At 47.2% G+C, this 16,448-nt stretch overlaps 1 protein-coding gene across 6 annotated transcripts in view; it reads right to left on the bottom strand.

The window, feature by feature from the left end:
• Positions 1 to 16,448, bottom strand: part of ARHGAP21 (Rho GTPase activating protein 21) — a 197,313-nt gene that overhangs the window by 26,672 nt on the left and 154,193 nt on the right. For 4 of the 6 annotated variants that reach the window (XM_075315549.1, XM_075315548.1, XM_075315552.1 and 1 more), the window contains 7 exons: positions 11,322 to 11,483; positions 6,284 to 6,383; positions 6,154 to 6,193; positions 5,758 to 5,883; positions 4,116 to 4,412; positions 3,493 to 3,563; positions 3,210 to 3,355 (listed from right to left, as the gene is read on the bottom strand). In XM_075315549.1, the coding sequence (XP_075171664.1) occupies positions 3,210 to 3,355; positions 3,493 to 3,563; positions 4,116 to 4,412; positions 5,758 to 5,883; positions 6,154 to 6,193; positions 6,284 to 6,383; positions 11,322 to 11,483 (942 nt within the window). The remainder of the gene's footprint in view (positions 1 to 3,209; positions 3,356 to 3,492; positions 3,564 to 4,115; positions 4,413 to 5,757; positions 5,884 to 6,153; positions 6,194 to 6,283; positions 6,384 to 11,321; positions 11,484 to 16,448) is intronic. The other 2 variants (XM_075315551.1, XM_075315553.1) reach the window with 1 other exon arrangement.

The following is a 16,448-nucleotide window of genomic DNA, read 5'->3' as shown; positions in this document are numbered from 1 at the left end:
GATAAAGGCAAACTGGTTAAACATTTTTTGGAACCAGCATCTGCCTTCCAGTCCTTTAACCACAAGGCTCTGCGCAAAACTACCGAATTGGCGGACGCCATTGAGGTGCGACTGGTAGATTCTAGGACCGCATTGATAGCGTAAGACGCAAACGCCGACATCTGCGTGGTAAGGTGCGCCACTTGCGGCACTGTTGGATGTATGATAGCATCCACTTTTGCTAAGCCAGCTGAAATAGCCTGGAGTGCCCATACGGCTGCGAATGCTGGAGCAAACGACGCGCCGATAGCTTCATAGACAGATTTTAACCAAAGGTCCATCTGTCTGTCATTGGCATCCTTAAGTGAAGCGCCATCCTCCACTGCAACTATGGACCTAGCTGCGAGTTTGGAAATCGGGGGGTCTACCTTTGGACACTGTGTCCAGCGCTTGACCACCTCAGGGGGGAAAGGGAAACGCGTATCTTTAGATCGTTTAGAGAAACGCCTTTCTGGGTGAGCGTCGTGCTTCTGGATTGATTCTCTGAAGTCAGCGTGATCCAACAAAGCACTCAATTTACGCTTGGGATAAAGGAAACGAAACTTCTCCTGCTCCGCAGCCGCCTCTTCTGCTGAAGGGGCTGGGGGAGAAATATCCAACAGCCTATTGATGGCTGAGATAAGGTCGTTTACCATGGCATCCCCATCAGGGGTATCCAGGTTGAGAGGGGTTCCAGGAATGGATTCCTGATCACTCTCATCAGACACATCACAGGGAGACTGATTGCGCTGAGACCCTGAGCAGTGTGATGACGTCGAGGGTCTTTCCCAGCGAGCTCGCTTAGGGTGGCTGGGGCTATCATCTGAGTCATAATCCTCGGCCTGTGAAGCCGGGGACTCCCCTGTGGGCTGGATTAATTCCAAGTGAGGGGGACCTGAGGACAGAGGCCTCGCCGTGCCCAAAGACTGAGCCCCATGCATAGATTGCAAGGTTTCAAGGATTTTTGCCATAGAGACAGACATATTATCAGCAAAAACTGCAAAGTCTGTCCCTGTCACCGGGGCAGGACTTACAGGCGTCTCAGCCTGGGTCACTCTCCCTCCTGACTCCGGCTGGCGAAGCAGCACCGGGTCGGAGCATTGCACACAATGGGGGTCATCGGAGCCTGCTGGTAGATTAGCCCGACATGCAGCACACGCAGTATACACAGCCCTAGCCTTGGCAGGCTTGCGTTTTGAGGATGGCATGTTGTTGCTTCCACAGAGTGATCTGGGAGATGCAGCCAGAAGCGACCTTACAGTGCAAGAAATACAATATTTCTATATCCTACACAGTACACCGATACACCGTGAGGCACTAGAGGGACCAGCACAGAAAAATCGCTTACCGCCCGCTTAAAAAGCGGGTGTGTGGTCGCCAGATAGCCCCTAGTCCAGGTCTCCCAGAGCCTTGCGTCCTTCCTCCAGCCAGACTGCATGTAATGGCTGCCGGCGTCCTGAGAGAGAAGGGGGGCGGGCCCTGGGCGTTCCTGGCTAAGAGCGGGAAGCCTGCTTCCCTCTGTGCCTAGTGTGAGGGCTGGAGCATGTAAATCAGGCTCCAGCCCTCGTCGCTGCTAGCGAACAGCGTCTCTCCCCTACCCTGAATGACAGGGTGGGGGCGGGAACGAATCGGAGCTGCCGGCGTCCTAGGCCCAAAAAGCCGGGTACTCAATTTATAACCGCCGCCGCCGTAAAAGCGCGGACGGCGGATCCCCGGCGCACCACAAGTCACAGCAGCGCCGCCCGGTCCAGAGGGGGTCGGCGCTGCGTTCCCATACACAAACAATCCCCCAGTAATCTGTAGGGACACTAGCTCCAACGTTGCGGTCCCCGGCGCACTACAACACCCAGCCAGCCCGGAGTGTGTCTGTGCCTGCCGGGGACACAGAGTACCTGTATGATGCAGGGCCTGTCCCTGATCGTACTCCTGCTCCGTCTCCATCAGGTTCTAATGGGTCTGTGGATGGAGCCCGGCGTCAGAGCTGAGAGGCCGGCAGGATCCCACTTCCACAGAGCCCTACCAGGGGATGTGGAAGGAAAACAGCATGTCAGGCTCCAGCCCTGTACCAGCAATAGGTACCTCAACCTTACAACACCATCCAGGGGTGAGAAGGGAGCATGCTGGGGACACTATATGTGTCCTCTTTTCTTCCATCCGAAATAGTCAGCAGCTACTGCTGACTAAAATCTGTGGAGCTATGCATGGAATGTCTGACCTCCTTCGCACACAAAGCTAAAACTGGAGAACCCGTGATACCACGGGGGGGGGTATAGCCAGAGGGGGAGGGGCCTTGCACTTTTAATGTAGTGCTTTGTGTGGCCTCCAGAGGGCAGTAGCTATACCCCAATCGTCTGGGTCTCCCAATAGAGCGCTGAAGAAAAATTTTATATATATATATATATATATATATATATATATATATATATATATATATATATATATATATATATATATATATATATATATATATATATATATATATATATATATATATATATATAATTTTTTTATCGTCATCTTCCAAGACTCAAACTTTTTTTTATTACTATTTTTAAATTTGATTTTTTTTCTACTTCTTTTAGTTAATGGCGCTGTGTGAACTTTAATTTCTTTCTATCGTTTACCATATGGGTTAAAAAAAAAATATTTTGAAAGACTGACATTTTATAAGCACAGCAATGCCAAAAATGATTTTTAACATTTTTGTATTTCCAGATTGGGAAAATGGAGAGGGGATTTTACTTTAGCTGTATAGTGCTATTAATTCTATAGACAATCAGTGTCCCTGCTCACAATCTAAATTCTCTATTTTTGTGTTTTTGGAGTGAGGGAGGTAACCAAAGAACCCGGAGGAAACCCACACAAACAGGGCAGAGCATATAAACTCCTTGCAGATGTTGTTCTTGCTGGGATTTGAACCCTGAACCCCAGCGTTGTAGGGTTACAGTACTTTTTGTAAAAATTCTCCTAAGGAACATCATATGGCCCTGTCAGAGGCAAACGCCAACTGTATAACACAGCTGGCACTAGCCAGTTTATGGACTCTGGGATCAGCTCTAGAGCTCATCTTATACACATGCAGCTGACATTAAATTACATACACATCAAATGTTAGGAAGGGGTTAAAATTGGTGTCAAAATAGTACAAAAAAACAAAAAGTGATAAAGTAGAAATAATAATGGCTGTGAACCTTTGCTGAGGAGCTTCCGCTCAGAGTCCTGCTTCGGGGAGTGTGGACTCTGCAGCTTGGAATCGGTTTTAGCACCGAGCAGATTTGGCATACTGAGGGGCTGCCGGGCAGGCTTGGGGGATGGTTCGTTTTTGTTGTTGGAGGATCTGAAATAGAAAGAAAAGCAAAATAGCAATTTGACTTTTCTTATTAAAAAAAAAACAAACAAAAAAAAAACCAAAAACTTTGGATTAGAAATAGAAAAAAAAAAACAACAACAAACAAACTTCTTCAGATCACTCACTTCATTGCTGCGTTGTAGTCCTTGCGCTTCCGCTGCTCTTCTATGAGGTCCCGGCTTGCCTGGTTAGTTTCCTAAACAGAGAAGGGTAAAAAAATAAAAAATAGACCACAAAAAAGTTGTACTTCTAAAACTTCATACACTACTTAAAACACAGAAACAAAAACAATCAAGGAAGTTTGTTCCCTTCACCCTTTGGCTCTTTTTACATCATGTTCGGAAACCTACACTTTTGGGAGAGGGGGGGGGGGGGGATGAGGTGCAGTGACGTACAATGGGCTGATGGAATTGAAAGGGGCACTTTATGGCCTCTACTGGTTGACACATTTGGTTTAAGTGTCCGGAACTTTTACCACCATAGACGCCAAGTGCAGGATTCTAACACGATGTGACCAGAGTCCACGTGTGGCTCATTACGTCCGGCCATACTTGAAGATGGCTTCCAAGTTGGACATGTTTGGGCCTTCTATTAAGAGCGAATTACAATATAAAATGTCTAAGTGGAACGTTGGCCAAAAGCAGAACCTTTTTAGATACCAAATGCAAGTTCTTGTGGGTTCTTGTACGGTCTTTTCTTAACCCAACACATTCACGTCTTTTAGAAAGAAAGGAGGTGCATCTCGTACCTCGTCGTTCTGGTTGCCATTTTCTCGAACCACATTGATCCACGCCAACATTTCATCCCTGTCTTTAGCTTGGAAGAGATACTCCTGGTTGGAGGTTGTAATCCGAAACACATGCTTCCTCTTGGTTTCGCTGTAGGATATATCGGCTAAACATCCGATAATGTTGATCGGCTGCTCTTCTTCAGACTGAGAGAATAAGTGTCCACTCTGATCCTTCTTGTCCTTGTGTAGATATAGGGAACTGTTGCGCAAGATGACGTATACTTGTTTCCAAGGTCTCATACTGCCACCAACTCTCTGGAAATAAACATGGTACAGTAGCAATATTACAATGCAATATCATCAATATAATACTGCATCAATTCTAATTAAGACCTCGCTAAGATGAGCAAATCCGCTTTGGATGAATCAAATTCACATCAAAATTTTGGAGGAATTGAACACCCCAATGTAGCCCTAAAACCTTTCAGCTACCACTTCACTTGGCATATCACCGCAAATCGGGAGAGACTTTCAAAGCATGTTTAAAAGCCAGGGTAAGTAATGCAGCATCAATTTTTGGTGAATCTGGATAGTGAGAGGATGTCCCCGATGATAGTTTAGTCAAAGAGATAGAGAGAACATTAAAAAAAAAAAAAAAAACAGTAGTAAAAAAAGATTAGTGTGTAAGGGAAAAGAGAACAATACAGATTAAATTGATAGGCAGAGAGTCCGGGAGAGGTTCCCCCGCGCCCAGGAGAGTCCCTGTGCGGGAGGGAAACAGCTGGCAGCTCCCACTTGTTTGTGGTTAAACTAATACATATTTTCAGGGTATTTGAGGCTTTGCAGTACTTTCAATTTGTTGAAATCAAATTTCCTTGCAAAATTTGATTTTCAAAAGATTTGCTCATGTCTACCAGCTAGGCACTGGAGACGCTACAATATAAAGCCAGGGAATAAGATGCAGGTTAAGCAAAGGAAGAAAAAAGGAACGGCACTCACCGGTAATTGCTGTGAAGTGTTCAGATTTATTTCATGGTCAGAGGATACATGCTTCGGCGTTACAGGGAGGGAATGAGGATTGTTAGCACAAAAAGACTACGGCCGTTTCGCCCCTGTAGGTGGGGCTTCAACAGGTCTTAAGACCTGTTGAAGCCCCACCTACAGGGGCGAAACGGCCGTAGTCTTTTTGTGCTAACAATCCTCATTCCCTCCCTGTAACGCCGAAGCATGTATCCTCTGACCATGAAATAAATCTGAACACTTCACAGCAATTACCGGTGAGTGCCGTTCCTTTTTTCTTCCTTTGCTTAATGTTCTATGCTCTGATGCTTTTGGAACAAGCACCCCGCAGCTGTATTCAGTATAGTCCGACCTGGAAGTCTCCTCTGGTCGCAGCAGAGATCAATAGCACCGTGTGTGCTTTTCACAACTAGCTGCTGATTGTTTAATGTGGACAGTCCTCAGTGAAAGTAGTGCCCCGCAAATCCTTCTTACTACTACTGAATAAGATGCAGGTGATTGTTCTTATCCGGTCACTGTCTGAAGGAGGCACCAGGTGCATTTTGACCCTTCAATATTGTACGCCCCCCGATGCAGAGCTAGAGATGGTCTATTGTGCTGAACACTCCCCTAGTCAGGCTGAATGCTAATCTCTACGCACCTTTCCTTTATCTGTAATCAGTTGCCTGAAGTATAAATAACCTTCCTTGTTGGAATCAATGAAGACGTCTGAGGAGGAATCCTTTCTGGACTCAGAGTCCTCGGAAGACTGCAAGCTCTGTGCGACCTGAAAAGAGAAGATAGGTTTAGCACTAAGCTCAGTTATGGCCCCTGTAGCCAATATTTATAAAATAAAAAAAAAAATAAAAAAATACCAAGATCTCAATAATTCTAAGCTAAAGGTGTAAAGACGGCTCGCTATCTTTACAAGATCAGTTTCATTATACAATGTGATGTCTTCCGACGTCCAGGAGGGCAGAAGACGTTAGACGCAGCAGATCGAGAGCGGTGAGGAACAGGTCAGCAATTTGCATAGAACAAGTGGAGCAGAACATACCTTTATGCCTTTCAAGCTGGATACATGCTTCAGAGCGCTGCTGAAGGGAGGAAAACGGGAAGAAAATGATCAGATCATCTGTTTTACGTGAGGAAATCTGTACAAGGAATGAGGCTTTACTGCAACTTACGCTTTCCCTTCCTTGTAGTCATCCAGTCCTTCATCGCAGGATTTGGACCTTTCAGTCTTTGAAGCGGAATGGACTTCGAGAGCGCTGGGCCTGGTGGGCTCTATAATGTAATAATAGGGTTAGGTCAGGGATTGGAGACCCCTCACATAATATACATTGTATCTACTAAGTGCAACTAAGAGTACAAAGTCCTAAGAGTGGAAACAAGGCTCCAAGACGCTTAAGGGGCCACAGTCCATCCCGATTTGTTCTCCGGCCGTACATACATTGGATTCTACGGCTAGTATGGACGTTGTATTATATTACATACGGTTTGTAGTTTGGGCAACTTCAAAAAAAGGAGCTATCAAATAGATTTTACAGTAACGTCTACTATCTCCAGTATTTTTCGGATTAGAAGACGCGGCGCAGGGCGGTAAAGCGGCGGCTGCGCGGCGCAGGGCGGTACAGCGGCGGCTGCGCGGCGCAGGGCGGTACAGCGGGGGCTGCGCGGCGCAGGGCGGTACAGCGGGGGCTGCGCGGCGCAGGGCGGTACAGCGGGGGCTGCGCGGCGCAGGGCGGTACAGCGGGGGCTGCGCGGCGCAGGGCGGTACAGCGGGGGCTGCGCGGCGCAGGGCGGTACAGCGGGGGCTGCGCGGCGCAGGGCGGTACAGCGGGGGCTGCGCGGCGCAGGGCGGTACAGCGGGGGCTGCGCGGCGCAGGGCGGTACAGCGGGGGCTGCGCGGCGCAGGGCGGTACAGCGGGGGCTGCGCGGCGCAGGGCGGTACAGCGGGGGCTGCGCGGCGCAGGGCGGTACAGCGGGGGCTGCGCGGCGCAGGGCGGTGCGACGGGTGTCCTAGATGCTCTTTCAGCGGTGCGGGCTTCAAATAATGGCGTCCAAAGTCAGAGCGTGCGCAGATGGAGCTCTTGGCTCAAGACCTTATGTATGCGCCGCCTCCGGCCCACTAATCTCCCAGCAGCAGACTTAAATGAAAATGGGTCCCGGAGGTGGCGCGTGCGCAGATGAGTTCTCGCTTTGTCGCTGACCAATCATCTGTAACACCTACCGCATTGCCCTGCTCCACACACCCAGACTCGTGTGACCCCACTTCACCACCGCTGCTGCCCCTACCTGCAGTAAAACACTACCGGAGTATAAGATGGACCTTTTTTATCTCTAAATTTGGGGTGAGTCTTCTAAAACGAAAAATACCTTATTAAAGGGGCTGTTCAGGCGAAAATAAAAGTTCCCTTGGGACTGGAAGCTATAACAAATTATGCACTCCCCTATTGATGGTGGTCAGGCGACTTGTGCAGTGCGTCAAAAGAAAAACATCCGATGACATACTGCTTAAGTCATTGACCGCTGCAGGCAATCACAGGTTGCAGTGTTTCTGCTGCTGATGGAACAGTGAAATCTCCTTTGTTAATGCAAACCACAGAGCAGATACAAGTGGGCATCTGTGAGTATCACTCAGTTTTATTTTTTGTACAGCTTAAAGAGCTTGGGAAGTTTTTCTGCCCGGACAACTCCTTTAAGTATAGGCCATGAATATGTGATCATTGGGTGGGAAACCATGCAGTCACAGTTCAGCGTAGGCCCATCATTGGTTTATCCACATTAATCCAGGCGTGTATACACTGGTGTTAGTAATTTATTAACTGTAAGCAAACAGCAAAAGCAAATTCACTTCTTGAGAACGAATCTCCTGTGTTGACACATTCTACCTTGGCCACTTGGCACGGGCTGGCAACAATATATTTACTGCATATACAAAAAAAACGCTCTGCACAAGACACGGTACTGAGGGTTGCGAAACGATTTTACTGATCAATACGCATTTAAAGTGAACCTGACAGCGGATTCATTCTCAGATAGAGCTGTCAATCAAAAGAAGCTGCTGGGACCCGACCCCTCGGACTAGTCCCCAAACAGGCACTGTCCCCGGCGGGTGCCAAATGGCATCAAAGTGTTTCAGAAGAAAACACACAGGGCTGAAATGAGTGGGACAGATTCTGCCTGTTGTTCGGCCACCACAAAGCAGTTCACAGTCACTATAAAACTTCCAAAAATGTTTTTTTGCTTTAGTTTTTAAGACTGGGTAGCAATGTTATATTAATTGGAGTGGTCCATTTTGTATTACCGCTAATGATCTGCTACTAGGGCAAAATATTTGCATTCTTAATTAGCGCCATGAAGCTTCACAGCAGTAACCATGACTCGTATACTACAAGAATTTTAGTACGTACTTTTAAAGAAAATATGTCAGCAGGACCCGCCCGCCCCCCAACCCTTCTGATATGAGCATGTAGCTCTTTTAAAGACCAGTCCAGCAATTCCTTTACATGGCCTATCCCTTCTTTCATTACTGAGAAATGTGTTTTTGAATTGATATGTAAATTAAGGTGAAGAGCTATTAGTAGATCTGAAGCTTCCGTCACTCCAGCTCTAGTCCCCGCCCAACGCAGTCTCCTCTTGTTTGACTGATGGCTCATTTGCTAGAAGTCAAGCCTCTATACGGTGAGTCAAGCAAGAGGCAGCGGCTCTGGGCAGGGAATAGAGCTGGAGTGACGGAGGCTTCAGATCTAATCATATAACCCTTTAAAAATCTTGAATTTTATTGATACTTATTTAAAATCCACAACCTTTGTGCAAATACAATGTGAAATAAAGAGGGAAGAAGGTAAGATGCTTACCCTTTACAATAGCCCTCCCTCCTGTCCACTACCTACCGCGGGGGTCGGCACCCTGATAGCTACGAAAATGGCGCCCCCACTCTGCGGTGGCTGACCCTGTAATGTCCCTAAGAAAGCCCTCAAATAGATGATGAAAAACAGGTAAAGTCAAGGGTCACAGACAGGGTACACTCATCCTTCAGTGGACAGAAAGATTGGGACAACACACATGAACACCTGGTTCAGACCACCTCTAAAGTCATTGGTGATTCCGGGGTAATCGTACAGACCGCAGATAGCAGATACATTAGGTGTATAGTCCTATATAACCCCAAAAGGCAATGTCTGTAGCAAATGCATGCATTAGATGCCGAAACGTAAGCCTAGGTATGCACAGTAATAAACATTAAGGTGCTTAGTGAAACAAAGTGTGCAAACTAATGAACACACCCTGGCCTCCGATGCTGGCTCTTACATACGGCCGGTTTGCTCCTGCACAAAATATATCAGCGCATACCCAGTGCAACTGCCTAGGAACAACCAAATATGATCATTGAGGTTGGTCAAAAATGAAACACATCAAACACTTATCGTGTGAGGAGGGTTCATGTGTGAGTCCCAGAATCGCCCCGGTTCCGCCTCTACGCGTTTCTCCGGACACGGATCATCAGGAGGCTTGATACAAGGCTTTGCCAACCGGTTTCAGGACAGCATGATGTCCTGAAACCGGTTGGCAAAGCCTTGTATCAAGCCTCCTGATGATCCGTGTCCGGAGAAACGCGTAGAGGCGGAACCGGGGCGATTCTGGGACTCACACATGAACCCTCCTCACACGATAAGTGTTTGATGTGTTTCATTTTTGACCAACCTCAATGATCATATTTGGTTGTTCCTAGGCAGTTGCACTGGGTATGCGCTGATATATTTTGTGCAGGAGCAAACCGGCCGTATGTAAGAGCCAGCATCGGAGGCCAGGGTGTGTTCATTAGTTTGCACACTTTGTTTCACTAAGCACCTTAATGTTTATTACTGTGCATACCTAGGCTTACGTTTCGGCATCTAATGCATGCATTTGCTACAGACATTGCCTTTTGGGGTTATATAGGACTATACACCTAATGTATCTGCTATCTGCGGTCTGTACGATTACCCCGGAATCACCAATGACTTTAGAGGTGGTCTGAACCAGGTGTTCATGTGTGTTGTCCCAATCTTTCTGTCCACTGAAGGATGAGTGTACCCTGTCTGTGACCCTTGACTTTACCTGTTTTTCATCATCTATTTGAGGGCTTTCTTAGGGACATTACAGGGTCAGCCACCGCAGAGTGGGGGCGCCATTTTCGTAGCTATCAGGGTGCCGACCCCCGCGGTAGGTAGTGGACAGGAGGGAGGGCTATTGTAAAGGGTAAGCATCTTACCTTCTTCCCTCTTTATTTCACATTGTATTTGCACAAAGGTTGTGGATTTTAAATAAGTATCAATAAAATTCAAGATTTTTAAAGGGTTATATGATTAGTTACACAACACCCCCCCTTTTTTTCATACAGGCTTCAGATCTACAAATAGCTCTTCAGCCTCATTTACATATCAAATGAAATGGTATTTTCTCAGTAACAGAGGGAAGAGCTACATGGGTATATACTTTGAGGGGTGAAATCCTGCAATAGGATCCCTTTATATGGTGAAAAGCTGGTGACCGTTTCCTTTTAAATTACGGCCATTTTTACAGCATACCGGAATACTGTGAAAAAAAACAAACATCCACAATCCAGTTTGCAAATCCCAGAAGAGACCTTTTATTATATTCACAAAGCGGTCAGGTCCAATTGGCTTCCTTAGTCTTGATCCGGTGCGTCCTCTTCATTTAATTCCCATCCTTCTCAGCTTCGTGCGGATGGCGCATTCTACGTCATCATCACAGTGTCCTCCATTGCACTCCTGCGCAAGCGCACTCCTCTCTGCCCTGCCAAGTAATGTAGTGCGCATGCACCTGCTTTAGTTATGGGTCATCGGCGCTCTTTGGCCTTTCCCCGCGCATGCGGCCTACAGTACTTTGCTCTGCTCTCGGCAGGGCAGAGGAGTGCGCCTGCGCAGGAGCACGAGGGAAGACACTGTGTGGCTAACGAAGGACGCAACATCCGTACGGAGCAGGGAAGGAGGACATGCGATTAAATGGAGAGGAGGAGTGAGATCAAGACAAGAGATACCCATCGGACCACACCGCCCCATCTCAGTATAATAAAAAGGTCTTTTTTTTTTTGCATCTGCAGACCGGATTGCAGTATGCTATTAAAAAAAAAAAAAAAGGCCCTACCACTAGCGAAAGTCAGGTGAGTGGTTCCCTTTAAAATCAATGATAAACACAACATTAGTGTAAAATTACCGTTATCCTGAGAGAGGTTTCGGCGTAATGAAGATGCAGAAGTGGTGGGGCTGGGAGGAACGGTGGTGATGATGGGAAGCGGCTGCTGCACAGATGTGGAGATCACAGCGGAGGCAGGAATGTTTGCGATCTCGTGGTCTATACTGGGACTGGTCGGCTCATCTGCAAGGGGGAGAAAGAAAAACATTCCACAGAATTACCATTCGCATATCAAACCGGATTTCCTCACAACCTTCTGCATCATTTCTGAAATATTAGAAATAAAGAATATACAAAAGACAAAAAAAAACCCCAAACCCTACAAAAACAAGTATAAAAGGCAAAAGGTGATCAGCAACATCTCACTGTGGCTCTCCTGCTGCTGATACAACGCCATCGTACACCCTCATATAATCCTCGTGTTAAAGTGGAAAAAGTCTAATGAATTATTTTGTATTTTCTGGGCGGCACGGTGGCTCAGTGGTTAGCACTGCAGTCTTGCAGCCCTGTGGTCCTGGGTTCAAATCCCACCAAGGACACCATCTGCAAGGAGTTTGTATGTTCTCCCCGTGTTTGTGTGGGTTTCCTCTGGGTTCTCCGGTTTCCTCCCACACTCCAAAAACAGACTGATAGGGAATTTAGATTGTGAGCCCCAATGGGGACAGTGTTGCCAATGTATGTAAAGCGCTGTGGAATTAATAGCGCTATATAAATGAAAAAAAAATATTATTTTCTTGGGATGTAGCGGTGGGGGGTGTTCACATGAAAATTAGGGAACAGATGCTGGGTACAGTGAGTGGCCACATGGACTTCCACTCAGTCCCCATATGGCCTATGGGGTGACAGGGTGGCTCAGTGGTTAGCACTGCAGTCTTGCACCGCTGGGGTCCTGGGTTCAAATCCCACCAAGGACACCATCTGCAAGGAGTTTGTATGTTCTCCCCGTGTTTGTGTGGGTTTCCTCTGGGTTCTCCGGTTTCCTCCCACACTCCAAAAACAGACTGATAGGGAATTTAGATTGTGAGCCCCAATGGGGACAGTGTTGCCAATGTATGTAAAGCGCTGTGGAATTAATAGCGCTATATAAATGAAAAAAAAATATTATTTTCTTGGGATGTAGCGGTGGGGGGTGTTCACATGAAAATTAGGGAACAGATGCTGGGTACAGTGAGTGGCCACATGGACTTCCACTCAGTCCCCATATGGCCTATGGGGTGACAGGGTGGCTCAGTGGTTAGCACTGCAGTCTTGCACCGCTGGGGTCCTGGGTTCAAATCCCACCAAGGACACCATCTGCAAGGAGTTTGTATGTTCTCCCCGTGTTTGCGTGGGTTTCCTCCGGGTTCTCCGGTTTCCTCCCACACGCCAAAGACATACAGATAGGGAATTTAGATTGTGAGCCCCAATGGGGACAGTGTTCATGATGTATGTAAAGCGCTGTGGAATTAATAGCGCTATATAAATGAATAAATACTACTATATACCTTTAATGAAACTATGAGAAAAATGGCTGCTTTCTTGGGGGGGGGGGGGAAGAAAAGCGCCACTGTTATCCACAGCTTGCACTAAAGCTCAGCCTCATTCACTTTAAATCGAATGAGTCAGAAAAAGAACTATGGCCCAAGTCTTAAAAATTAACAAAAAAAAGGTTTAAAAAAACAAATTTAGCATAAAAACAAAATTAGTTCACTATATATATATATATATATATATATATATATATATATATATAAAAAATCTTGCCGCTTTCACACTGCCCACTAGGCCCAATACTAGGGGGATACGTCCTTTTCTGTATACAGGACTTTTCAGCAGTCTCATTATCATCACAGGCAGGAGTATAATGAAAAGGTAACACTTATAATACAGGATCCAAAGTTCACAACAGGTGATGTCACAGCTCACCTCCTCCCTCTCCTTTCACAATGACGTTTGACAGATTAGAGCATACACTGATAAACGCCTATATACAAATATGATGTGAGTCAGTCTACTGCTTCAAGAGCAGGGAGTTTAATATTAGGCCTTAAAAAAAATTGTTGTAAAAAACTTTTTTTTAAAATAGTGATAAAAAAAATGAGAGGGAACCTGCCACCAGATTTGGCCCCTATAAACTGGGGCCACCACCAGTGAGCTCTTATATACAGTATTTTGGAATGCTGTATATAAGAGCCCAGGCCGCTCTGTAGAACATAAAAACACTCATCAGACCGGACCGCCCCCTAGGTGAGTTATGAGTGTCACTGCTCTCCGCTCCGGCGCTTCCTCTCTGACGTGGTCGACATCCTCCTACCCAGCCCAGTATGGATGACATTTTACGTTATCCACAAAGGCCCGCACTGTGCTCCTGAGCAGGTGCACTTAAATCTGCCCGGCTGATGACAGATCAAAGTGCACCTGCTCAGGAGTGCAATGTCGGCTGCAGAGAGGTGGCATCGGGCCGGAGAGCAGCGGCAGCCATCGGACCGGAGAGCAGCGGCAGCCATCGGACCGGAGAGCAGCGGCAGCCATCGGACCGGAGAGCAGCGGCAGCCATCGGACCGGAGAGCAGCGGCAGCCATCGGACCGGAGAGCAGCGGCAGCCATCGGACCGGAGAGCAGCGGCAGCCATCGGACCGGAGAGCAGCGGCAGCCATCGGACCGGAGAGCAGCGGCAGCCATCGGACCGGAGAGCAGCGGCAGCCATCGGACCGGAGAGCAGCGGCAGCCATCGGACCGGAGAGCAGCGGCAGCCATCGGACCGGAGAGCAGCGGCAGCCATCGGACCGGAGAGCAGCGGCAGCCATCGGACCGGAGAGCAGCGGCAGCCATCGGACCGGAGAGCAGCGGCAGCCATCGGACCGGAGAGCAGCGGCAGCCATCGGACCGGAGAGCAGCGGCAGCCATCGGACCGGAGAGCAGCGGCAGCCATCGGACCGGAGAGCAGCGGCAGCCATCGGACCGGAGAGCAGCGGCAGCCATCGGACCGGAGAGCAGCGGCAGCCATCGGACCGGAGAGCAGCGGCAGCCATCGGTCAAGACCCCCCACAGGTGAGTATCATAAAAGTGTTTATTTACCTTATACAGAGCGGCCTGGACTCTTTGTTCCTGAATACAGTATATCTGTATATAACAGCTCATTGGAGGTGGCCGCAGCTTATAGTCAACAAATCTGGTGATCGGATCCCGTTAAAAATAACTCATTTTCTGATCACATTCCCAAAAAACAATGGTGCCATTTCTGAAATTTTCCTTTTCTTATCCTTCACAATTCCACTAAACAGGTCTCTATATCTCCAAGATACAGGTCTCCATCATGTTTTATGTTAAGCCCCACATGTACAGACTAAAGAAGAGGAAGTCCAATATCGGCGAGCTTGGCAGAGGTGTATGGGAGCCTTCAAACTCTTTGGTGACAGATTATGTTTGTAGAAGACAAAGGCTCAGTAAGTCTGATTTTGGATGGCTGACCCTTTTGCTTTCAGCAAGATAAGCCGCCAGAGATGCCTGGCAGCGGCTCTTTCATAGAGAACGCCAGTCACTCAGTAAAGCTAGCAGTCTGGGCAAGGAGGAGTCAGGAGAGAAAGCCAACTGCCAAAACTAACCATTTGCTACTTACTGTCTATGGGGTCTATTAGTTCAATATCTTTATAGAGCCAGGAGAATGATCAGAACGCAAGAACCTCCTGAGCCCGATTGGGGCGTTCTTCTATCCCACACTCCATTATTACCGTTTAAATAGGTCATCCAGGCAACGCTTTTGTGTTGGGCCCCTTTCACACATCAGTTTTTTGCTGTCAGTCACAAATCGACAGATCAGTCGCAGATTGTGGAAAAATTGATGCGACGGATCCGACTAGCGGATACTAAATAAATTGGAGCATGCTCAGTTAAAATAAAACGGAATCCGTCGCCGGATTACGTCATTTGACGGATGATGACAGATCCTGCGCCCATAGGCTTCCCTTCTACCAAACAATGGACGGCGACTTATCCGTTGCTGTCCGATTTTGAAACGTGAGGCCATCTATCACTAATACAAGTCGATGAGAAAAAAATGGATCCGGTGGCATCAGTCGCCGGATCAGTTTTTATCAAAATTCGATGGATTGTGACTGATGGCAAAAAACTGGTGTGAAAGGGGCCTTAGTCAAACACCCCGATGATCCCCTATAATAGGTGGTCAATGCGGAGTCGTAGAGAATAGTTTCCTACTCCCTACTATCACCAGTTACTACATGTTGCCAGTAATGGGGCATGTGTCTACCTTATAATGGCCAGATTATCTCCATTTGGTGCGGCTCTTTAAAGCTTCTCTGTTTTGGGCAATTCTGAAATGTGTGATCCCCTTTAGTTATATCGATTAAAGGGATTGTCTACGTAAGCAACTCTAACGCCACGGCACAAAAACCATTGAGTTTGTGTCAACTTTCCAGGCCACAGAGCACCTAAAGAACCAAAAATGATTTTGCACAACAAACCACAACCCAAACCATAACTTGTAACAACCTCATGACCCAAGAACAGCTTTGAATCATTGAGCAATAAAATCTATAAAACCTACAAGTTCCGAGCCAAGTGTTGGGTAACCTACCAGTGCCATCTTCTATTAGTACTTCATAAAAGTCCTGACAGTCCAAGCAAGTCCAGCAAACTCCGGTCTCCACGGCCAGAAGTGCCATGGTGTCAGCAAAGACGTCTCCGACCAGTCGAGATACCCATAGATCAGTCTCTTGTAACCCGCTACATTACAGCGTCAATGTAAAAAGTACAAAAAAAAGGTAATAAAAAGCGAAGAGCTCCATGCAAGCTTCCCAGCGCACCCGAGGTGATTTCATCTTGATGTGCGAGGCTCCACATCCAGTCCCGGGAATATTAACAAGCACACTTTTGTTCTGGCTTCTGCTAGAGATGCATTGTGCTTTTTTTCTCCCCTTCCCTTAAATCACAAGTTGCTCTGTGTAAAGCGGCCATATAATGGTGCACTGCACAAAGCCGGCACTGCAGACTGCAGCACAAGTTGGTACAAGAGGAATGAATGTATCACATGTATTTCCAAAAAGTTTCCACCAATATATCATTGAGCGAAAGCCACACTGTTGCTTAAGTTCATGAATCAATTGCAAGAAACCGGTTTAGCGAGTCTAGAAAAGACCTTACTATAAGCAA

The sequence above is a fragment of the Anomaloglossus baeobatrachus genome, chromosome 6 (genome assembly GCF_048569485.1).
Source record: "Anomaloglossus baeobatrachus isolate aAnoBae1 chromosome 6, aAnoBae1.hap1, whole genome shotgun sequence".
NCBI lineage: Eukaryota > Metazoa > Chordata > Amphibia > Anura > Aromobatidae > Anomaloglossus > Anomaloglossus baeobatrachus.
This window is presented reverse-complemented; position numbering and strand designations above follow the sequence as displayed.